The 24,090-nt window shown below is 47.9% G+C and overlaps 1 protein-coding gene across 2 annotated transcripts; it reads left to right on the top strand.

Moving 5' to 3' along the window:
* The first annotated feature begins 346 nt into the window (after nucleotides 1-346).
* On the top strand, nucleotides 347-23,308 carry BPNT1 (3'(2'), 5'-bisphosphate nucleotidase 1). 2 transcript variants are annotated; one of them, XM_075337980.1, is made up of 9 exons: nucleotides 347-431; nucleotides 3,366-3,493; nucleotides 4,503-4,607; nucleotides 6,373-6,480; nucleotides 6,813-6,861; nucleotides 8,282-8,373; nucleotides 16,927-17,124; nucleotides 18,355-18,460; nucleotides 22,506-23,308. In XM_075337980.1, the coding sequence occupies exons 1-9, from the start codon at nucleotides 371-373 to the stop codon at nucleotides 22,658-22,660; spliced, it is 1,002 nt and encodes a 333-aa protein (XP_075194095.1). In that variant the 5' UTR covers nucleotides 347-370; the 3' UTR covers nucleotides 22,661-23,308. The 2 variants fall into 2 exon arrangements, with proteins under 2 accessions (XP_075194095.1, XP_075194096.1); XM_075337981.1 differs by lacking the exons at nucleotides 6,813-6,861; nucleotides 8,282-8,373.
* The last annotated feature ends 782 nt before the right edge of the window (nucleotides 23,309-24,090 follow it).

Consider the following 24,090-nt stretch of genomic DNA (forward strand, 5'->3'; position numbering starts at 1 on the left):
GTAAAATGAACGATTACATTAAAAAATACTTTTAATAATTATAATATAATATAATAATAATTTATCCTGCAAAAGACAAACACTCGTACGGGTATGAAGAAAGGAGAAAAACGCAAAAAATGGGAAAAATAAAATCGCCTTTTCTGGAAGGGGTTAAAAGTGGAGAAAAAAAACCCAAAACACGTGGTCAAAAATTACCCTGTCCATAAAGGGTTAATTCTATTATTATAATAATAATAATAATAATAATAATAATAATAATATCATGCGATGCTATCGGAGCTGTCACACACGGAGCACGAGAGTCAGCGAATCTGGTATCTCTAGGACCCAGGAGGGGCTGAGCTGACAGGAAGTGCAGCCAGGTGAGATGTTCTGCAGAGCTCTGCACTCACTGACCGTCATTGCGCCGTGCAGCGTCCGCCGAGCAGGTAGGTGCTTATGGAGATCCCTGCAAGGATCTATAATGTCACAGATCCCGGCGTATAGAATACAGACAGACGTGTGATACGGAGAAGACTCGCGTCTCAGTCACTGGATTCAGGTTTTTCATTCAGTCCCCGGGTATAACGCATAGTATATAATGTCCAACAGGGGCGTAACTAGAGCCGATAGATCCCGGTGCAAAATGTCAACCGAAGCTCCCCCCTTCCCCCACATGTTGGTCAGATGTATGGTCCCTTGTAGCATTCTACAGCCTATAAACACAGATGTGTCCCCCTCCATGTAATAATGTGCCCCATCCTATAACACTGTCCCCCATCATGAGCCCCGTGCTATAACAATGTCCCCTATCCTGGACCCCATCCTATAACAATGTCCCCCCCATCCTGGGCCCCATCCTATAACAATGTCCCCTATCCTGGGCCCCATCCTATAACAATGTTCCCTATCCTGGACCCCATCCTATAACAATGTTCCCCCATCCTGGACCCCATCCTATAAACAATGTCCCCCCCCCCCATCCTGGACCCCATCCTATAACAATGTTCCCCCATCCTGGACCCCATCCTATAACAATGTCCCCTATCCTGGACCCCATCCTATAACAATGTCCCCCCCCATCCTGGGCCCCATCCTATAACAATGTCCCCTATCCTGGGCCCCATCCTATAACATTGTCCCCCCCATCCTGGACCCCATCCTATAACAATGTTCCCCCATCCTGGGGCCCCATCCTATAACACTGTCCCCCATCATGAGCCCCGTGCTATAAACAATGTCCCCTATCCTGGACCCCATCCTATAACAATGTCCCCCCCATCCTGGACCCCATCCTATAACAATGTCCCCCCCCCATCCTGGACCCCATCCTATAACAATGTCCCCCCCCCCCATCCTGGACCCCATCCTATAACAATGTCCCCCCCCCCCCCCATCCCTGGACCCCGTCCTATAACAATGTCCCCCCCATCCTGGACCCCATCCTATAACAATGTCCCCCACCATCCTGGACCCATCCTATAACAATGTCCCCCCCCCCCCATCCTGGACCCCCATCCTATAACAATGTCCCCCCCCCCATCCTGGACCCCATCCTATAACAATGTCCCCCCCCCCCATCCTGGACCCCGTCCTATAACAATGTCCCCCCCATCCTGGACCCCATCCTATAACAATGTCCCCCACCATCCTGGACCCATCCTATAACAATGTCCCCCCCCCATCCTGGACCCCATCCTATAACAATGTCCCCCCCCCCATCCTGGACCCCATCCTATAACAATGTCCCCCCCCCCCCCCATCCTGGACCCCCATCCTATAACAATGTCCCCCCCCCCCCATCCTGGACCCCATCCTATAACAATGTCCCCCCCCCCATCCTGGACCCCATCCTATAACAATGCCCCCCCCCCCCCATCCTGGACCCCATCCTATAACAATGTCCCCCCCCCCATCCTGGACCCCATCCTATAACAATGTCCCCCCCCCCATCCTGGACCCCGTCCTATAACAATGTCCCCCCCCCCCCCATCCTGGACCCCATCCTATAACAATGTCCCCCCCCCCCCCATCCTGGACCCCATCCTATAACAATGTCCCCCCCCCCCCCCATCCTGGACCCCATCCTATAAACAATGTCCCCCCCCCATCCTGGACCCCATCCTATAACAATGTCCCCCCCCCCCATCCTGGACCCCATCCTATAACAATGTCCCCCCCCCCCATCCTGGACCCCATCCTATAACAATGTCCCCCCCCCCCCCCATCCTGGACCCCATCCTATAACAATGTCCCCCCCCCATCCTGGACCCCATCCTATAACAATGTCCCCCCCCCCATCCTGGACCCCGTCCTATAACAATGTCCCCCCCATCCTGAGCCCCATCTTATAACAATGTCCTCCATCCTTTAACAATGAACAACTCAGCCTCTAAGTGGAGATCACATAACATTACAGTGAGTGGCTGAGTGCTGAGGAGCAGAAGGCAGAAAAGTCCCCACCGCTTTGCTGACCCCATAACTGCAAAGTGGTGATCCAGACTATGTGGTATGATACCTGTTGCTGTGTGCGGTTGTGGAGTTAACCCTTGTTACCCCCTTCCTGCTCTTGCTTTTCTCCTAAGTATCTCTTTTTGTAGTCCTGTGTGTGTGCAGTGTGTCAGAGTTTTGGTTTTCCATTGTTTGTCCTTATCTGTTTAACATCTCGCTCCTGCCTCATCCCTCACTAGGGAGAGGGAGTTGTTAGAGTAGTATTTCTCAGGCATATAGAAAGGCATGGGACTCCGGCATCCCCACCATTAGGAGTAATCTGGAGGTGAGGGATATCCTAGGGTCCTCTAGCCTGCCCCTTGCTATCCTGAAGTAACATTTGTGACAACTGTTCACATACTGGCACAGAACCATTACACATACATATGGATTGAGGTCTTGGGCTGTCGGTACCCCTCCTGTTTACATAGGTTGTGTATGAACGTACGTTTCTGTCCATATTAGTGTGCGGTATTATATTCTTTTGTTATATCGATTCATCCCATTTCTTAAGACCTTTCCTTCATACTCTTTGCCTTTATTGCACAATCCATGACTCAGGTTCTCGTATAAATCAGAGTAAAGGTGATGGCAAACAATGCAGATTACAGTCCCCGGATGTCAGTACCCTGCAGGGCGCTGTAGTTTAAGGCGGGGGTCACACTGGAGAGCCGGAGGGGTAAGGTTAGTCGCCACGCTCTCCCGAGGGTGCGTGTTTCCTGAAGTGCTGTTAGACATCTTTTCTGGTGGGAATAAACGATCAGACATGTTGAAATCCGATATGTCCGATCCATCTCTCCTCCCAACAGCCCACATGGCAGGTGCATTCTGTACAAGTCTCTGTTTTCATTACTATTATCGTCCTCCATGATTTTCTCTCATTTCTCTGCCAGGATTCACAATGTCTTCAGCCCCAGTATTGTTAGTGAGGTTGGTGGCCGCAGCGCACTCTGTAGCCGAAAAAGCCGGAACAATCGTCAGAAATGTCATGAGTGGCGGAGACCTCGGCATAGTCGAAAAGGTAAATGTAAAAAACTGTCATAATGATGTATTATTTCACTGTAATCATAACAGCATAAACTAATATAGCAGAATAGTGAGTGCAGCTCTGGAGTATAATACAGGAGGTAACTCAGGATCAGTAATGTAATGTATGTACACAGTGACTACACCAGCAGAATAGTGAGTGCAGCTCTGGAGGATAATACAGGAGGTAACTCAGGATCAGTAATGCAATGTATGTACACAGTGTCTGTACCAGCAGAATAGTCAGTACAGCTCTGGAGTATAATACAGGAGGTAACTCAGGATCAGTACAGAATAAGTAATGTAATGTATGTACACAGTGACTACACCAGCAGAATAGTGAGTGCAGCTCTGGAGGATAATACAGGAGGTAACTCAGGATCAGTAATGTAATGTATGTACACAGTGTCTGTACCAGCAGAATAGTCAGTACAGCTCTGGAGTATAATACAGGAGGGTAACTCAGGATCAGTACAGAATAAGTAATGTAATGTATGTACACAGTGTCTGCACCAGCATAATAGTGAGTACAGCTCTGGAGTATAATACAGGAGGTAACTCAGGATCAGTACAGAATAAGTAATGTTATGTATGTATACAGTGACTGCACCAGCAGAATAGTGAGTGCAGCTCTGGAGTATAATACAGGATGTAACTCTGGATCAGTAATGTAATGTATGTACACAGTGACTGCACCAGCAGAATAGTGAGTGCAGCTCTGGAGTATAATACAGGATGTAACTCAGGATTAGTAATGCAATGTATGTATACAGTGACTGCACCAGTGGAATAGTGAGTGCAGCTCTGGAGGATAATACAGGAGGTAACTCAGGATCAGTACAGGATAAGTAATGTATGTACACAGTGACTGCACCAGCAGAATAGTGAGGGCAGCTCTGGAGTATAACCAGGTTATAACTCAGCATGAGTAACACATATCGTTATAGTTGTACCGGTGAACGAACAGAACATCTCAGCAATGACATCTATCATCTGTGTTACAGACCGGTGCTAATGATCTGCAGACGGCAGCTGATCGGTTGGTACAGCAAAGCATCTGCGCCTCTCTGGCAAGAAAGTTTCCAGGATTGACCATCATTGGAGAGGAGGTGAGGCCACTGGCTGGATGGATACATTCCACTCTGCAATCACTCACATTAGGCATATATACAGTTAGGTCCAGAAATATTTGGACAGTGACACAATTTTCGCGAGTTGGGCTCTGCATGCCACCACATTGGATTTGAAATGAAACCTCTACAACAGAATTCAAGTGCAGATTGTAACGTTTAATTTGAAGGTTTGAACAAAAAATATCTGATAGAAATTGTAGGAATTGTCACATTTCTTTACAAACACTCCACATTTTAGGAGGTCAAAAGTAATTGGATAAATAAACCAAACCCAAACAAAATATTTTTATTTTCAATCTTTTGTTGCGAATCCTTTGGAGGCAATCACTGCCTTAAGTCTGGAACCCATGGACATCACCAAACGCTGGGTTTCCTCCTTCTTAATGCTTTGCCAGGCCTTTACAGCCGCAGCCTTCAGGTCTTGCTTGTTTGTGGGTCTTTCCGTCTTAAGTCTGGATTTGAGCAAGTGAAATGCATGCTCAATTGGGTTAAGATCTGGTGATTGACTTGGCCATTCCAGAATGTTCCACTTTTTTGCACTCATGAACTCCTGGGTAGCTTTGGCTGTATGCTTGGGGTCATTGTCCATCTGTACTATGAAGCGCCATCCGATCAACTTTGCGGCATTTGGCTGAAATCTGGGCTGAAAGTATATCCCGGTACACTTCAGAATTCATCCGGCTACTCTTGTCTGCTGTTATATCATCAATAAACACAAGTGACCCAGTGCCATTGAAAGCCATGCAATGCCCATGCCATCACGTTGCCTCCACCATGTTTTACAGAGGATGTGGTGTGCCTTGGATCATGTGCCGTTCCCTTTCTTCTCCAAACTTTTTTCTTCCCATCATTCTGGTACAGGTTGATCTTGGTCTCATCTGTCCATAGAATACTTTTCCAGAACTGAGCTGGCTTCATGAGGTGTTTTTCAGCAAATTTAACTCTGGCCTGTCTATTTTTGGAATTGATGAATGGTTTGCATCTAGATGTGAACCCTTTGTATTTACTTTCATGGAGTCTTCTCTTTACTGTTGACTTAGAGACAGATACACCTACTTCACTGAGAGTGTTCTGGACTTCAGTTGATGTTGTGAACGGGTTCTTCTTCACCAAAGAAAGTATGCGGCGATCATCCACCACTGTTGTCATCCGTGGACGCCCAGCCTTTTTGAGTTCCCAAGCTCACCAGTCAATTCCCTTTTTTCTCAGAATGTACCCGACTGTTGATTTTGCTACTCCAAGCATGTCTGCTATCTCTCTGATGGATTTTTTCTTTTTTTCAGCCTCAGGATGTTCTGCTTCACCTCAATTGAGAGTTCCTTAGACCGCATGTTGTCTGGTCACAGCAACAAGGCTTCCAAATGCAAAACCACACACCTGTAATCAACCCCAGACCTTTTAACTACATTGATTACAGGTTAACGAGGTAGACGCCTTCAGAGTTAATTGCAGCCCTTAGAGTCCCTTGTCCAATTACTTTTGGTCCCTTGAAAAAGAGGAGGCTATGCATTACAGAGCTATGATTCCTAAACCCTTTCTCCGATTTGGATGTGAAAACTCTCATATTGCAGCTGGGAGTGTGCACTTTCAGCCCATATTATATATACAATTGTATTTCTGAACATGTTTTTGTAAACAGCTAAAATAACAAAACTCATGTCACTGTCCAAATATTTCTGGCCCTGACTGTATACTGTGTGTGTGGGAGGGGTTTTCTGATGGCTTTCCTCTGGCTGCACAGGATTTACCGTCTGAAGAAGTCTCCGAGGACCTAATTGAGCCCGGACAGTCAGAGGAGATCCTGAAGGTCACATTTCCATCGCAGTACAACAGCATCAAAGAAGAAGAGGTGACCTCTGGTTATTGCCTATATACAGTTCTATATGTCCTAGTTGTCCCTAGCTTGATATCCCTGTATCCTTGCGCAATTAGATGCCATTCAGGAGTCTAGGAAAGTTGGGTCACTGATGGTGGCACATGTTGTTACCCATTTATTTTGGATTGTAGGATGAAACATTTAGGGTCTGACACTTGCCCTTATTACATAATGGGGGTCTCCATATTTTGTACCACTCTGGTGCCCGTCAGATACAATTATATTCATGTATTATGATGGAATGTCCAACCACTACATTAAGGTATTTTTGTTTTTTGCTTATATCCATGATTTTTCTTCCCCAGTTGGTGGTCTGGGTGGACCCCCTGGATGGCACTAAGGAATATACAGAAGGTTGGTGCGCACCTCACTGAGTTTTGTAATAATAAATCTTCTTTAAGAAATATTTCTCTTTTTTTAATCACAGTGTATAAGAAACTGTGTAGAGTTTCAGTTGCTTACAGTTTTTAAAACCTCTGCTTCATGTCAGTGAATGGGAACATTCTTCTCTACATCCAAAGACTGGAAACTTGTACAGATTGTAAATTATGTTCACATCAGTGTCCGAAATTCCTCCACATTTAGTAGAAAAAATTAGCACAACATGCAATAATAAACTTTCCAGAAGTACAATGGATACAGAATGAGCCTCATATAGCCCCTCTATATACTGTATATAGTATGAACCTCCACATAGCTCCTCTATATACCGGATGAGCCCCACATAGCCCCTCTATATATAGTATAAATCCCCACATAGCCCCTCTATATCTATAGTATGAACCCCCACATAGCCCCTCTATATATAGTATAAATCCCCACATAGCCCCTCTATATACAGGTTGAGCCCCCACATAGCCCCTCTATATATAGTATAAATCCCCACATAGCCCCTCCTATATACAGGATGAGCCCCCACATGGCCCCTCTATGTATAGTATAAATCCCCACATAGCCCCTCTATATATAGGTTGAGCCCTCACATAGCCCCTCTATCTATAGTATAAACCCCCACATAGCCCCTCCTATATACAGGATGAGCCCCCACATAGCCTCTAGTAGTATAAACCACCACATAGCCCCTCTATATACAGGATGAGCCCCCACATAGCCCCTCTATATATAGTATAAATCCCCACATAGCCCCTCTATATATAGTATAAATCCCCACATAGCCCCTCTATATATAGTATAAATCCCCACATAGCCCCTCTATATATAGTATAAATCCCCACATAGCCCCTCTATATATAGTATAAATCCCCACATAGCCCCTCTATATATAGTATAAATCCCCACATAGCCCCTCTATATACAGATTGAGCCCCCGCATAGACCCTCTATATACAGGATGAGCCCTCTTACAGCCCAGGAGAGGTCATAGTGTGGCTCGAGGTCCACTGTTTTCAGCCCTTTGGCTGTCTGTCTGTGGGCCGGATATGGACTTTGTCCAGCCCTGTACTATAGTCTTTGTGTTGTAAGCTGCAGAATGAGCTAACTGACTGTCTGTCAGTGAGCTCAGTGTGATGGAGAGATTTCTATACTTCTGTCTGTCATTTTCTGAGCTCCTCTTGGCTTCTTTATGACCTCCAGACCACATCAAAGCGTAATCTGTCTGGGTGAGGCATATGGTGCAAAATATTAATGAAATCTTACAGAAAAAAAATGATTTTTAGCCTCAAATACACACATACTGTAGGTGGAAAATACTTTAATTTTCTCAGTGCATATCTATTTCAGTCCGGACATGAAGTGATGAATGTTTTGTCCTCAGGTCTCCTGGATCATGTAACTGTTCTTATTGGCATTGCCTATGAAGGAAAAGCGATCGCGGGGGTGATAAACCAGCCGTACTACAATTACCAGGTACTGGGGTGGCCTGATATCATGGGAGGAATATTTTCACCCGTTAGGCCCCCCGCACTCTCTATGCAGCATCTGTCACATTAGAGTGGCCCCTTCTTACACCTGTCCGGCTGCTTCTGGGCCAGAGGGTTCACAGACTTATCAGCGGAGCACGGCCCGGCCCCCCATCTGCTCCGATGCCGTATCTCCTCATTAGCTGATAGGAGGCAGTCAAAGGTCAGAAACCTGCACCCATTGTCATACTACAACCACCAGCATTCCCTGACCGCCACAGTCTATCGGAAAAATAAGGCAAAATTATGCAAAAAGGCAAAACACAATTCCGCCATTGTTTTTTTGGTTTGCTTCTTTTTTTCTTCCTTTGAGACCCATATGTTTTCTTCGGCGCTCCATTGGGAGACCCAGACGATTGGGTGTATAGCACTGCCTCCGGAGGCCACACAAAGCAATTACACTAAAAAGTGTAAGGCCCCTCCCCTTCTGGCTATACACCCCCAGTGGGATCACTGGCTCACCAGTTTTCTGCTTTGTGCGAAGGAGGTCAGACATCCACGCATAGCTCCACTGTTTAGTCAGCAGCAGCTGCTGACTCTATCGGATGGAAGAAAAGAGGGCCCATATGGGGCCCCCAGCATGCTCCCTTCTCACCCCACTTGCGGTTTGTAAGGTTGAGGTACCCATTGCGGGTACGGAGGCTGGAGCCCACATGCTGCTTTCCTTCCCCATCCCCCTGAGGGGCTCTGTGGAAGTGGGATCTTACCGGCCCCCAAACCCTGAGGCCGAGCTCCATCCACAGACCCAGAGACCCTGCTGGAGGAGCTGAGTACAGTCAGGGACAAGGCCCTGCAACATTCAGGTACTCTGTGTCCCCGCACAGACAGGCCACGCACACTCCAGGCTTGCTGGGTGTGCTAGTGCGCCGGGGGCACTAGCGCTGCGCGCTCGGGTTAGAGTCACTACAGCTTAGCTGAGTGATTTTATGTCTTGGGAACTACCGCGCCGGCCGCTCCGGGAGTGGCGGCGCCGCTGGGACTTGTAGTGCGCCGGGGACTCGCGCTGCCCGCGCTTTTACGGCGGCAGCGCTCATAAATCTAGTCCCCGGCTTTTGCGGCCTAGCTCTGCTTCGTTCCCGCCCCCACCCTGTCAATCAGGGAAAGGGAGAGACGCTGTTCTATAGCCAGCGCCGAGGGCTGGAGCCTTATTTACATGCTCCAGCCCTCTCACTGGGCACAGTGGGGACGCAAGTTTCCCGCTCTTGGTCTCAACACGCCCAGGGCCCGCCCCTCTCCACAGGACGCCGGCAGCCATTCCTGCATGCAGTCTGGCTGGAGAACGGACACAGGCTCTGGGGGACTCAGACAAGGGACTCTGGCGACCACACACCCGCGTTTATGCGGGCGGTAAGCTGCACATAAGTGCTGGCCCCACTAGTGCCACAGTGTTTTTTGGTGCATTTTTTCCCTGTACCATATATATTTATATTGCACTGTACATTCGCTTCTTGGCTTATACCCTACATTGCTCTGAGGAGACAACAACATGTCATCCGCAAAACGCAAGGGTGCCAAGGCACAGGCGGTATGCACTGCTTGTGCCGCATGTGGGGCTAATCTACCGGCAGGTTCCAATGACCCCCATTTTGTGCAATGTTCGGTCCCTGTGCCACTTCGGCAGCCAGAGTCTATGGTAGTAGTGGCCCAGGCAGAGACGCCTGTGAACCCTGCCCCGGTGACGGGGACAGAATTTGCAGTTTTTGCTGATAAGATGTCTGTGACTATGACAAAAATCCTGGAAACCTTGCAGTCCAGGCCAGTTTCTCAGACCATGGACACTGCTGTGTCTATGCTCCCCGGTCCCCCTCAGTTGGAACTAATCCGTACTTCAAGGGGGTCCCAGGCATCACAGGCTGAAGACTCTGACTCGGATGACAGTCCCAGGCAGCCTAAGCGGGCTCGCTGGGAAAGACCCTCGCCGTCATCACACTGGTCAGGGTCTCAGCGAGACGAGGCTCTGTATGAGGAGACAGAGGTGGGTGATCAGGAATCTAATCCTGACACCGCTCTCAATCTAGATACCCCTGATGGTGACGCTATGGTAAATGACCTTATAGCGGCCATCAATAGACTGTTGGATATTTCTCCCCCAGCCCCTTCAGCAGAGGAGGCAGCTGCACAGCAGGAGAAGTTCCATTTCCGGTATCCTAAGCGTAAATTGAGTACTTTTCTGGACCACTCTGACTTCAGAGAATCAGTCCAGAAACATCATGCTTATCCAGATAAGCGTTTCTCCAAACGTCTTAAGGATACACGTTATCCCTTTCCCCCTGACGTGGTCAAACGCTGGACCCAGTGTCCAAAGGTGGACCCCCCAATCTCCAGGCTTGCGGCTAGATCCATAGTTGCAGTGGAAGATGGGGCTTCACTTAAAGATGCCAATGATAGACAGATGGACCTTTGGTTAAAGTCTGTCTATGAAGCTATCGGCGCGTCGTTTGCTCCAGCATTCGCGGCCGTGTGGGCACTCCAAGCTATTTCAGCTGGCCTGGCACAGGTGGACTCTATCATACGTCCAGCAGTGCCGCGAGTAGCGTCCCTAACCTCGCAAATGTCTGCGTTTGCGACTTACGCTATCAACGCTGTCCTGGACTCTACGAGCCGTACCTCAATGGCGTCTGCCAACTCTGTGGTTTTGCGCAGAGCCTTGTGGTTAAAGGAATGGAAAGCAGATTCTGCTTCCAAGAAATGTTTAACCAGCTTGCCACTGTCTGGAGACAGACTGTTTGGGGAGCAATTGGCTGAGATCATTAAACAGTCCAAAGGTAAGGACTCCTCCTTACCCCAGCCCAGATCGAGCAAACCTCAACAGAGGAAGTGGCAGTCGAGGTTTCGGTCCTTTCGAGGCTCCAGCAAGACCCAATTCTCCTCGTCCAAAGGGACTCAGAAGGAGCAAAGGAGCTCAGATTCCTGGCGGGCTCATTCACGCCCCAAGAAAGCAACCGTAGGAACCGCTTCCAAGGCGGCTGCCTCATGACTTTCGGCCTCATCCCTCCGCATCCTCGGTCGGTGGCAGGCTCTCCCGCTTTTGCGACATTTGGCTGCCACAGGTCAAAGACCGGTGGGTAGCAGACATTTTGTCTCACGGGTACAGGATAGAATTCAGTTCTCATCCTCCGCCTCGGTTCTTCAGAACCTCCCCACATCCCGACCGAGCAAATGCCCTTCTGCAGGCGGTGTGCTCACTAAGAGCAGAAGGAGTGGTGATCCCTGTTCCTCTGCAGGAACAAGGAAAAGGTTTTTACTCCAATCTCTTCGTGGTTCCAAAAAAGGACGGCTCGTTCCGTCCTGTTCTGGACCTAAAGCTGCTCAACAAGCATGTGAACGCCAGGCGGTTCCGGATGGAATCCCTCCGCTCCGTCATTGCCTCAATGTCTCAAGGAGATTTCCTTGCATCAATAGACATCAAAGATGCTTATCTCCACGTGCCGATTGCTACAGAGCACCAACGTTTTTTACGTTTCGTGATAGGAGACGACCATCTCCAGTTCGTAGCTCTGCCATTTGGTCTGGCGACAGCCCCACGGGTTTTCACCAAGGTCATGGCGGCAGTGGTAGCAGTCTTGCATTCTCAGGGACATTCGGTGATTCCTTACTTAGACGATCTACTTGTCAAAGCACCCTCTCAAGAGGCATGCCAACACAGCCTGAATGTTGCGCTGGAGACTCTCCAGACTTTCGGGTGGATCATCAACTTTTCAAAGTCAAACCTGGCACCGACTCAATCACTAACGTATCTTGGCATGGAGTTTCATACTCTCTCAGCGATAGTGAAGCTTCCGCTGGACAAGCAGCGGTCACTACAGACAGGGGTGCAGTCTCTCCTTCAGGGTCAGTCGCACCCCTTAAGGCGCCTCATGCACTTCCTAGGGAAGATGGTGGCAGCAATGGAGGCAGTCCCGTTCGCGCAGTTTTATCTGCGCCCACTTCAATGGGACATTCTCCGCCAATGGGACGGGAAGACAACTTCCCTAGACAGGACAGTCTCCCTTTCTCAGATGACCAAGGACTCTCTGCAATGGTGGCTTCTTCCCACCTCATTATCACAGGGAAGATCATTCCTGCCCCCATCCTGGGCGGTGGTCACGACAGACGCGAGTCTGTCAGGGTGGGGAGCAGTTTTTCTCCACCACAGGGCTCAAGGGACGTGGACTCAGCAGGAGTCCACCCTTCAGATCAATGTTCTGGAGATCAGGGCAGTGTATCTTGCCCTATTAGCCTTCCAGCAGTGGCTGGAAGGAAAGCAGATCCGAATTCAGTCGGACAACTCCACAGCGGTGGCATACATCAACCACCAAGGAGGGACACGCAGTCGGCAAGCCTTCCGGGAAGTCAGGCGGATTCTGATGTGGGTAGAGGAAAGAGCATCCACCATATCAGCAGTTCACATCCCGGGCGTAGAAAACTGGGAAGCAGACTTCCTCAGTCGCCAGGGCATGGACGCAGGGGAATGGTCCCTTCACCCGGACGTGTTTCAGGAAATCTGCCGCCGCTGGGGGGTGCCGGACGTCGACTTAATGGCGTCTCGGCACAACAACAAGGTCCCGACCTTCATAGCGCGGTCTCGCGATCAAAGAGCTCTGGCGGCAGACTCCTTAGTGCAAGATTGGTCGCAGTTCCAGCTGCCCTATGTGTTTCCCCCTCTGGCACTCTTGCCCAGAGTGTTACGCAAGATCAGATCCGATTGCGGCCGCGTCATACTCGTCGCCCCAGACTGGCCGAGGAGGTCGTGATACCCGGATCTGTGGCATCTCACGGTCGGCCAACCGTGGGCACTACCAGACCGTCCAGACTTACTGTCCCAAGGGCCGTTTTTCCATCGGAATTCTGCGGCCCTGAACCTGACTGTTTGGCCATTGAGTCCTGGATCCTAGCGTCTTCAGGATTATCCCAAGGGGTCGTGGCCACCATGAGACAGGCTAGGAAGTCCACTTCTGCTAAGATCTACCACAGAACGTGGAAGATTTTCTTATCCTGGTGCTCTGCACAAGGAGTATCTCCCTGGCCATTTGCGTTACCTGTCTTTCTTTCCTTCCTGCAATCTGGGTTGGAAAAGGGCTTGTCGCTCGGCTCCCTTAAAGGGCAAGTCTCGGCACTATCCGTGTTTTTTCAGAAGCGTCTAGCACGGCTTTCTCAGGTGCGCACGTTCCTGCAGGGGGTTTGTCATATCGTCCCTCCGTACAGGCGGCCGTTAGATCCGTGGGATCTAAACAAGGTCCTGGTTGCTCTCCAGAAGCCGACCTTCGAGCCTCTGAGGGATGTGTCACTTTCTCGACTCTCACAGAAAGTGGCCTTTCTGGTAGCGGTCACGTCCCTTCGGAGAGTGTCCGAACTAGCGGCGCTGTCATCCAAGGCTCCTTTCCTGGTGTTTCACCAGGACAAGGTAGTGCTGCGCCCCATTCAGGAGTTTCTCCCTAAGGTGGTATCCTCTTTTCATCTTAATCAGGATATCTCCTTGCCTTCCTTTTATCCGCATGCAGTTCATCGGTATGAAAAGGATTTACATTTGTTGGATCTGGTGAGAGCACTCAGAATCTACATTTCCCGTACGGCGCCCCTGCGCCGCTCGGATGCACTCTTTGTCCTTGTCGCTGGTAAGCGCAAAGGGTCGCAGGCTTCCAAAGCCACCCTGGCTCGATGGATCAAAGAACCAATTCTTGAAGCCTACCGTTCTGCTGGGCTTCCGGTTCCATCAGGGCTGAAGGCCCATTCTACCAGAGCCGTGGGTGCGTCCTGGGCATTACGACACCAGGCTACGGCTCAACAGGTGTGCCAGGCAGCTACCTGGTCGAGTCTGCACACTTTCACCAAACATTATCAGGTGCATACCTATGCTTCGGCGGACGCCAGCCTAGGTAGAAGAGTCCTGCAGGCGGCAGTTGCCTCCCCGTAGGGGAGGGCTGTCTTTGCAGCTCTAACATGAGGTATTTCTTTACCCACCCAGGGACAGCTTTTGGACGTCCCAATCGTCTGGGTCTCCCAATGGAGCGCCGAAGAAGAAGGGAATTTTGTTACTTACCGTAAATTCCTTTTCTTCTAGCTCCTATTGGGAGACCCAGCACCCGCCCTGTTGTCCTTCGGGATTTTTGGTTGTTTTTCGGGTACACATGTTGTTCATGTTGAATGGTTTTCAGTTCTCCGACGTTACTTCGGAGTGAATTTGTTTAAACCAGTTATTGGCTTTCCTCCTTCTTGCTTTTGCACTAAAACTGGTGAGCCAGTGATCCCACTGGGGGTGTATAGCCAGAAGGGGAGGGGCCTTACACTTTTTAGTGTAATTGCTTTGTGTGGTCTCCGGAGGCAGTGCTATACACCCAATCGTCTGGGTCTCCCAATAGGAGCTAGAAGAAAAGGAATTTACGGTAAGTAACAAAATTCCCTTCTTTACATGTATACATTTTTAATTATCATTATTATTAATTATTATTTTTTTTTTTTTTTAGTGGTTAAAAAAAATTGATGTCTTTTTTTTTTTCTTTGAGACCCATGTTTTCACGTGTATACATTTTTAATTATTATTGTTATATTTTTTTATTTTTTTTTTAGTAGTTTTTTTTTTTCCCTTTGAGACCCATATATTTTTACGTTTATACATTTTTAATTATTGTTATTATTATTGTTATATTGTTTTTTTATTATTATTATTATTATTATTATTATTATATTTTTATTTTAGTGGTTAAAAAAAGATTTCTCTTTTTTTTTTTTTTTCTTTGAGACCCAAATGTTTTTACATGTATACATTTTTAATTATTATTATTTATTATTTTTATTATCGTTATTATTTTATTATTATTCATTTATTATTATTTTTATTTTTTTCGTGGTTAAAAAAAATGATTTGTCTTTTTTTTTCTTTTTTTTTTTTTTGCTTTTTTCTCTGAGACCCATAAATCTTAGATTTCTCTATCAAGGCAAGCTTTGGTTTTTAGTTTCTTCTATTTTGAGGTCCAAAACAATGTTTTGATCACTTTTTATTGTATTTTTTTTTTTTTTTTTTTTTTAGTTTTACAGCTTTTACTACACTGTTTAGTTTAATTCTATATTTTAAAAATCATTTTTTTAATGTCTTAATTTTCAAAGGGGTTCAGATGGGGGGCGCTGTCTCAAGATTTAAGGTTGTGGGTTTTTTTTGTTACTTTTTATTTAAAAAAAAAAAAACAAAACTTGAATGTGTAATTCTGCCACACTATTGTAGTATTAAAGGGGTTGTTTGATTCCACGTTTCCCCAGATAAAAAAAAATAAAGCCTATACTCACCTCCTGTACCGCATCGCCCACCGATGCCGCGATTCATGTTTCCGGGGCTCATGTGGGGTTGTGACATCATGTGAACCCCACGTCCAATCAGAGCCGATTTCCTTCTCCCCGCCTTCGAAGCAAGTGAGTGCTGCGGCTGCCCCTCACTTCCTGTTGATTGCTCCTTTTTGTCTGAAGGCGGGAAGAAGGAAACCGGCTCTGATTGGATGCGGGGCTCGCGTGATGTCACAACCCCACATGAGGCCTGGGAACACAAGCCGGGACACTTCTGGAGCGATACCGGTACAGGAGGTGAGTATAGAATTTATTACTTTACGTGGGAGAAACGTGGAATCAGAAGGGATTGTCCGAGTATTGGACAACCCTTTTAAGATTATGGTTCCCTATGAATCTCAGCCCGTGTACCAACATGACAGCCAATGCGGACCTTCAGCAGGCAACCCATTGGTGTACTGTGGAAGCCTTGTGGCCTTGGGATCGACAGAGGCTTTTAAGGGGTTAACAGCGGCAACACTGCTGTTACAGGCAGGCGCCATTTATATAACACGGCCAGCTTCTCCCGGATATGGTGCAGGCTCAGATCCAGAGCATGCTCCATACACCCCCACCCATAGACAGAAGAGGGCACCTGAGCAAAACCAATTCTTGGGCCCTTTGAAGTCCAATAGCTCATCATAATGCGCAATTCCACCTGTAGTGGCCCTTTTGCATTTACACAGTTTGCGTCAATGGTACTGTATGTCCGTCATTACCCTTGTGCTGTGGATATCATGAAGGGGTTAACCAATCAGGAGGATAAGAAGGGTTTGGCCAGTGCAAAGTTCAGAAACATTAATCAATATTTTCCATTTATATGTGGTTAAGATATTGATTTGGTGAGGAGTTATGGCATTGTTCTTATATAGCATGGCACCACCTGGTGTTCAAGGTGTATAACAACATGCACGTCCAGCTAAGAAGCTGAGTGCTGCTGGTCGCACATGCTCAGTTCACTAGAGAGCAGCCAATGGAAATAGCAGGCAGGAGGAAGGCCTTTTCTATTGGCTGCTCTGCCGTGATCTTGCTGCTAGTCATACATGCACAGCCTCTCCTGAGTCCTAAGAGCCACGTTTTACAAGGCCACTTCCACAATATTCCACTGTCACCCTGCAGCGCTGTCTCCTCTGCCACCTGCCTAACCCTGTACATCAAAGGATCAGATACAAATGGATTTATGCAAAGTCTTGCTGTATAATTTCAGGCAGGTGATGGCGCTGTCCTGGGAAGGACTATTTGGGGCGTCCTGGGAGTTGGAGCATTTGGTTTCGAGCTGAAGGAGGTTCCCCAAGGTCAACACATCGTCACCACCACCAGATCGCACAGCAGCAAGCTCGTGAACGACTGCATCGCCGCCATCAACCCCGACAAAGTCGTACGTGTGGGAGGCGCCGGAAACAAGGTGATGGGAGCGGATTTAATTGATCTTATAAGATTTTCCCTCTCTACCTGTCGGGATCCTCTCTATGATGAGCCACTTAGCTATTGGGGGGGATGCTTCTGTTTAGGGTCTTCATTTTTTGGCCTAAGTGGAGGGCAGATATAAAGTTTACTTCCCACAATGCAAAACAAAAGAACTGTGGGATAGTGAGAGACAGGGGCTCCTATGCTGTCCTTCACGCTATGGTTCCCTAAGCTATCCCTAACCTCAGGGTTACCCCTAATGGTGGAGATGCCTGAGACTCGTGCCTGGCTATGCTCATGACCAGAACTAATCTCATTCCTCCATCTCACCAGGGAAGGAAGGGGCAGGAGTGAGATGGAAACACAGATAAATACAGACAGGGGAAAACCAAAACTCAGACACACTGCAAACTCTCAGGAACCAACAAGAAGAGACTCAGGAGAAAAGCAAGAGTAGGAAGGTAGCAACAAAAAGAAAACAAGGGTTAACTCCATAACCGCACACAGCAACAAATATAATAACCACTAGTTAGTCTGGATCACAGCACCTCACCAGACCAGCTTAGATAAACTATAGCTAGCATAGAAGGAAGGATCTAGCCAGCATACATAGGAGTGAAGAAGATCTGATTGGCTCCCCCACAACATGTGATCAAAGGAGACTAACAAGCAGACTAGCAGAGATTAACGCTTTCTAGCCTGCCTATGAACTACCACCCAGTTTAACGCCCGAGTCTCCCTGCTCTGATCATAGACATCAGAGAAGTTATCAGGTGAAGTGCCAGAATATGTAGTCTGAACAGAACCCAAAGACGCCATGACAGTCTGCGATGTTTGTAAAGATCTTCGACAATTATGAGCACAGACTGTCATCTCCTATACCGGTAATGGGAATATCTGAAAGCTGAGTACTGTCATTAAAATTCCAATAATGGTTATCACTAACCTTACTGGGAAAATGTCAGATCTTGGTGCCTATAGATCCCCCACCCCCTCCCCCCCATATTAGTACAGACTGTATGTAAGTAGAGTTGCCAGTCAAGGTCCAGAAAAGCAGAGTTACAAAATATGACAAGGTTGCAATGGAAGTCAATGGTGTCACCCAGCTTTCCCTGAATCCGGATATCTTTGGTTAACCATGAAAAGCTAGACAGAATTGGAAGGAGACGATTCATGGACCCAAACATGAGACCACATCCGCTTACAGGACGGATAATCTTTCTTTCAGATCATTCAGCTGATTGAAGGTCAGGCTTCCGCCTATGTCTTTGCCAGTCCTGGGTGCAAAAAGTGGGACACGTGCGCCCCCGAGGCTATCCTGCATGCCGTGGGAGGTAAGAAGCAGCAACCCCTGGGAGAGGACGTCTTGTCTTCTTCTTTACCTCATCACCTGTAATGTATGTGACAGTATAAACTTGGTGCCCTCTAAATAACTCAACACATAGACATTAATGTGTAAACCGCTGGCAAAAAAATGAGGACACCCCTAAGTGAAAATGGCCAAATTGTGTCCCTTTTGAATGTTTTGTGTGGCCACCATTATTTTCCAGCACTGCCTTAATTCTCTTGGGCATGGAGGTCACTAGAGCTTCACAGGAGCCACTGGATCCTCTTCCATCCTCCTTGATGAAATCGTGGAGCTGGTGGATGTTACAGACCTTGCGCTCCCCCACCTTCCATTTGAGGATGATCCACAGATGCTCAATAATGTTTAGGTCTGGTGACGCTCGGCCGGTCCAGCAGTTTTAGCAAGGAGGTGGTCGTCTTGGAGGTATTTGGGGTCGTTATGTTGGAATATGAAGGGAGGGGATGATGCTCTGCTTCAGTATGTCACAGGGCATGTTGGCATTCATGGATCCCTCAAAGAATTGTAGCTCCCCACAGCTGGCAGCACTCAGGCAGCCCCAAACGATGACACTCCACCACCATGCCTGACTGTAGGCAGGACACACTTGTCTTTGTCCTTCACACCTTGTTTTTGCCACACACACTTAACACCTTCTGAACCTAATAAGTTCATCTTGGTCTCATCAGACCACAGGACGGTTCCAGTGATCCATGTCCTTAGTCTGCTTGCCTTCAGCAAACTGTTTGCGGCTTTCTTGTGCATCATCTTTAGAAGAGGCTTCCTTCTGGAATGACGGCCATACAGAGCAATTTGCTGCAGTGTATGGCGTATGGTCTGAGCACTGATAGGCGTAGTCCCCATCTCTGTAACCTCTGCAGTGTTCGGCATATGGTCTGAACACTGACAGGCAGACACCCTTCGCCCTGAACCCTGCAACCTATGTTATGTGCGGTGTATGGTCCGAGCACTGACAGGCAGACCACCCCCCCCCCTCAACCCTGTAACCTATGCTATGTGCAGTGTATGGTCTGAGCACTGACAAGTAGACCCCCCCCCCCCCCCCTCAACCCTGTAACCTCTGCTATGTGCGGTGTATGGTCTGAGCACTGACAAGTAGACCCCCCCCCCCCCTTCAACCCTGTAACCTCTGCTATGTGCGGTGTATGGTCTGAGCATTGACAGGCAGACCCCCCCCCTCAACCCTGTAACCTCTGCTATGTGCGGTGTTGGTCTGAGCATTGACAAGCAGACCCCCCCCCCCCCCAACCCTGTAACCTCTGCTATGTGCGGTGTATGGTCTGAGCACTGACAAGCAGACCCCCTTCCCCCCCTCAACCCTGTAACCTCTGCTATGTGCGGTGTATGGTCTGAGCATTGACAAGCAGACCCCCCCTCAACCCTGTAACCTCTGCTATGTGCGGTGTTGGTCTGAGCATTGACAAGCAGACCCCCCCCCCCCCAACCCTGTAACCTCTGCTATGTGCGGAGTATGGTCTGAGCACTGACAAGTAGACCCCCCCCCCCTCAACCCTGTAACCTCTGCTATGTGCGGTGTATGGTCTGAGCACTGACAAGCAGACCCCCTTCCCCCCCTCAACCCTGTAACCTCTGCTATGTGCGGTGTATGGTCTGAGCATTGACAAGCAGACCCCCCCTCAACCCTGTAACCTCTGCTATGTGCGGTGTTGGTCTGAGCATTGACAAGCAGACCCCCCCCCCCCAACCCTGTAACCTCTGCTATGTGCGGTGTATGGTCTGAGCACTGACAAGTAGACCCCCCCCCCCCCTCAACCCTGTAACCTCTGCTATGTGTGGCGTATGGTCTGAGCACTGACAGGCAGACTCCAACCCCTGTAACCTCAGCAGCAATGCTGGCAGCACTATACGTCTATTCTAAAAAGACAACCTCTTTATATGACACAGAGCACGTGCACACAACTTCTTTTGTCGACGATGGTGAGACCTGTTACAAGTGGACCCTGTCTTGTTAAACCGCTGTATGGTTTTGGCCACCGTGCTGCAGCTCAGTGTTGTGACAAACTTATATCCTCGGCCATCTTTATGTAGAGAAATAATTCTTTTTCTCAGATCCTTAGAGAATTCTTTGCCATGAGGAGCCAGGTTGATTTTACAGTGACCAGTATGAGAGTGTGTGTGAGTGATAACACCAAATGTAACACATCTTCCCCCCCCCCCATTCACACCGGAGACCTTGTAACCCTAATGAGTCACATGACACCGGGGAGGGAAAATGGCTACTTGGGCGCACTGGGTGTACTCACTTTTGTTGCCAGCAGTTCAGACATTACTGATTGACATATTTAGAGGAAACCAAATTTACTGTTATACAAGCTGCACACTGACTCTGTACATTGTATCACAGGGTCAGATCTTCAGTGTTGTCCCAGGAAAATATACAATATTTACAAGAATGTGAGGGGTGTACTCACTTTTGTTATATACTGAGATTTTTTTTATTGTGTGTGTGTGTGTGTGTGTGTGTGTGTGTGTGTGTGTATCCGCTAAAGGAATCCGCACTGTCGCATTTACAATCACGAAATTTTGCACAGATGCCTCATGTGACTCAGGGAACGTCATAGACTATGTTTTGACAGGATAATTTAACCCCGTGCTTTACAGTTACTCTCCAAAAAAACTGCCTCCATTAAAGTCAATGGAGCTGCAGGTTATTAATAGCAGCTGTGATTGGTTGCTATAGGAACAAAGGACATTCATAGTATAAGAAGCTTATGTGTGAGGTAATATGATATCAGTGGGGAGATGGATAGAGACAGACAGACAGACAGACATAGGTGCAGACAGGGAAAGAGACAGATACAGAGAGACACAGTCAAATAGACCGGGAAAGAGGCAGGCAGAGACCGGGAAAGAGGCAGGCAGAGACCGGGAAAGAGGCAGGCAGAGACCGGGAAAGAGGCAGGCAGAGACCGGGAAAGAGGCAGGCAGAGACCGGGAAAGAGGCAGGCAGAGACCGAAAGACACAGAGACATGAATAGACAGACAGGGAAAGAGGCAGACAGGGAAAGAGGCAGACAGGGAAAGAGGCAGACAGGGAAAGAGGCAGACAGGGAAAGAGGCAGACAGGGAAAGAGGCAGACAGGGAAAGAGGCAGACAGGGAAAGAGGCAGACAGGGAAAGAGGCAGACAGGGAAAGAGGCAGACAGGGAAAGAGGCAGACAGAGACTGGGAGAGAGAGAGAGGCAGTTATCTCTCCAGGCACTACAGCTAGATATATATATTTTGTTTTTTTGCAAATTTCAACTTGCAATAATACAGGGAACTTTAAGAGGTTTTCCAGGCCTAAGATATGGATGACCTAATTGTACAAAGGGTCATCAATATCAGATCATTGAGGGTCTGACCCCCGCCTCGGCCTCAATTTATTATACAGAGCTGTGGTGTTCTTGATCTATACACTTTATACTTCCGGCAGCTGAGCTGTGGGGGTGTCGGACCGCCATCAATCTGATGTAGACGACTTATTGTAATAACTGCTCGTCAGTATTGCAGCCTTGGACAATCCCATTAAAACAGATCTGAAAAGTCTTAATGTACTTTTGGAAATGTATGATGGAAAGTTTTGCAACTTTCTAATGCTCATTGTGGAAGATTAATCATATACATTTTTTTTTTTTTTTCTGAATATTTTTTTGTTTTGTTTCTTATTTTTGCCGGTGAAATTTGTGCCAAATTCTTCACAACTACTGAAGCGGGTGAAAAATTTGGCACTTTCACAATTTGAAAATCTTTAGTTTTTATTTCACTTTTTTTGTGTAACTATTTAGAGTAAAATTTGCGACACGTTCAAGAATCCCGCACAGTTTGTTTCCACTGAGCAAAAGAAAAAAAATATTGTGCTTTAAAAGAGAACAGGAAAATAATTTCACTTTACTTTTAAAAAAAAAAAAAAAAAAAGTCAATACAGAATTGGGATAAAGCTTCTAGCTAATAAAAACCATGGTCCTGATACCCGGGTTTACTCCTCTCTATTAACCCCTTGTCTTTCCTAGGTAAACTCACCGATATCAGCGGCAACGCATATGAATACCACAAGGACGTACAACACATGAACTCAGCCGGGGTTCTGGCAACTCTGCGCAATTTCAACTACTACTCCTCCCGGGTACCAGAATCTGTGAAACAAGCGCTGGTGCCAAAAATGTGAACTACGATGTGTCCTGTCTAGACGCAGAGGCGTCATCGCAGACCTGTGGCCTTCCAGATGCTAAAACTACAACTCCCAGGGCATTTTTATGTAAATGGTAGTGATGGGCAAGCACTACCATTCTCCGTAGTAGAAATAAGCAGTTGGATGCTCGGACAGGTGCAACCCATGTACTGAATACAATGGAAATCAATGGGGAACTTGAGCATTTTTCCTGAAACTCTTCCACAAAAATGCTCGCATTCCCCATTGACTTCCATTATACTCGGTTCTTGAGTCACTCGTGTCCGAACATCTGAGTGCTCGTTTCGAGCACTGAGCATGGTAGTGCCCACTCATCACTGGTAGACCGTATCCTACAAGTTGCAGCCATTCAATTTAGTGTGAAACTACAATTCCCTTAATGCACTAGGAAACACAGACTGTCCGTACATACTGGGAGTTGTAGTTCACACCCATTGGAAAGCCCAGGTCCTAGAAGGCCTCTCACTGGTACAGTAAAGGACTCTGATGCCAAGAACGAATCACTATATAATTGTTTGTACCCGGCCTCATCACAGAGATCTAGGATTACACTTTTATACACAGTTTTATGTGATTATTTTTTTATTTTCCCCCAAGGGACCAATTAATAAAAAATACAATTTATTTGTCTTCTATTTTTACACATTACCACTACTCCTGTGGAGATTTTTATATTTATAAAAAATGCGGATGTGTTTTTCTTTGTCGCTCCATTGGGAGACCCAGACAATTAGGTGTATAGCTTCTGCCTCTGGAGGCCGCACAAAGTAATTACACTTTAAAAAGTGTAACCCCTCCCCTCTGCTATACACCCTCCCGTGCATCACGGGCCCCTCAGTTTTTTGCTTTGTGTTGAAGGAGGCACACATTCACGCAAGCTCCACGTTTTAGTCAGCAGCAGCTGCTGACTTTATCGGATGGAAGAAAAGAGGGCCCCTATGGGGCCCCCGGCATGCTCCCTTCTCACCCCACTCAGGTCGGTGGTGTTGTTAAGGTTGAGGTACCCATTGCGGGTACACAGGCTGGAGCCACATGCCGTTTTCCTTCCCCATCCCTTAGGGGCTCTGGGGAAGTGGGATCCTATCCGGTCATCCAGACACTGGGACCGGTCTCCCTCCGCAGCCCCTGGGGGAATCTGCCGGACAGGAGACGGAGTATCGTCAGGGACATGGCCCTGCATCCACAGGTACTCTGTGTCCTTGTTGGGACGGCGCATAAAGCACCTTGGGCCCGGACGCTGCAGCAGGGATATGGGTCCGGGACTACCGCGCCGACCGTGCACTGCCGGCCGGCCGCGGTTTTAACTTTAGTCCCCGGCTTTTGCAGCCTAGTATTGGATTCTCCCGCCCCCAGGCCTGCCAGTCAGGGAAAAGGGCGGGACGGTCGGTATGACACCGACAGTGAGG

This window comes from Anomaloglossus baeobatrachus, chromosome 3 (assembly GCF_048569485.1).
Source record: "Anomaloglossus baeobatrachus isolate aAnoBae1 chromosome 3, aAnoBae1.hap1, whole genome shotgun sequence".
Classification (NCBI taxonomy): domain Eukaryota; kingdom Metazoa; phylum Chordata; class Amphibia; order Anura; family Aromobatidae; genus Anomaloglossus; species Anomaloglossus baeobatrachus.

Coding starts and splice junctions, on each gene's coding strand:
- BPNT1 (XM_075337980.1), top strand. CDS start 371: ATGTTCTGCAGAGCTCTGCACTCACTGACCGTCATTGCGCCGTGCAGC. Junction 432..3,365: donor GTGCAGCGTCCGCCGAGCAG/GTAGGTGCTTAT, acceptor TTTCTCTGCCAG/GATTCACAATGTCTTCAGCC. Junction 4,608..6,372: donor TGACCATCATTGGAGAGGAG/GTGAGGCCACTG, acceptor CTGGCTGCACAG/GATTTACCGTCTGAAGAAGT.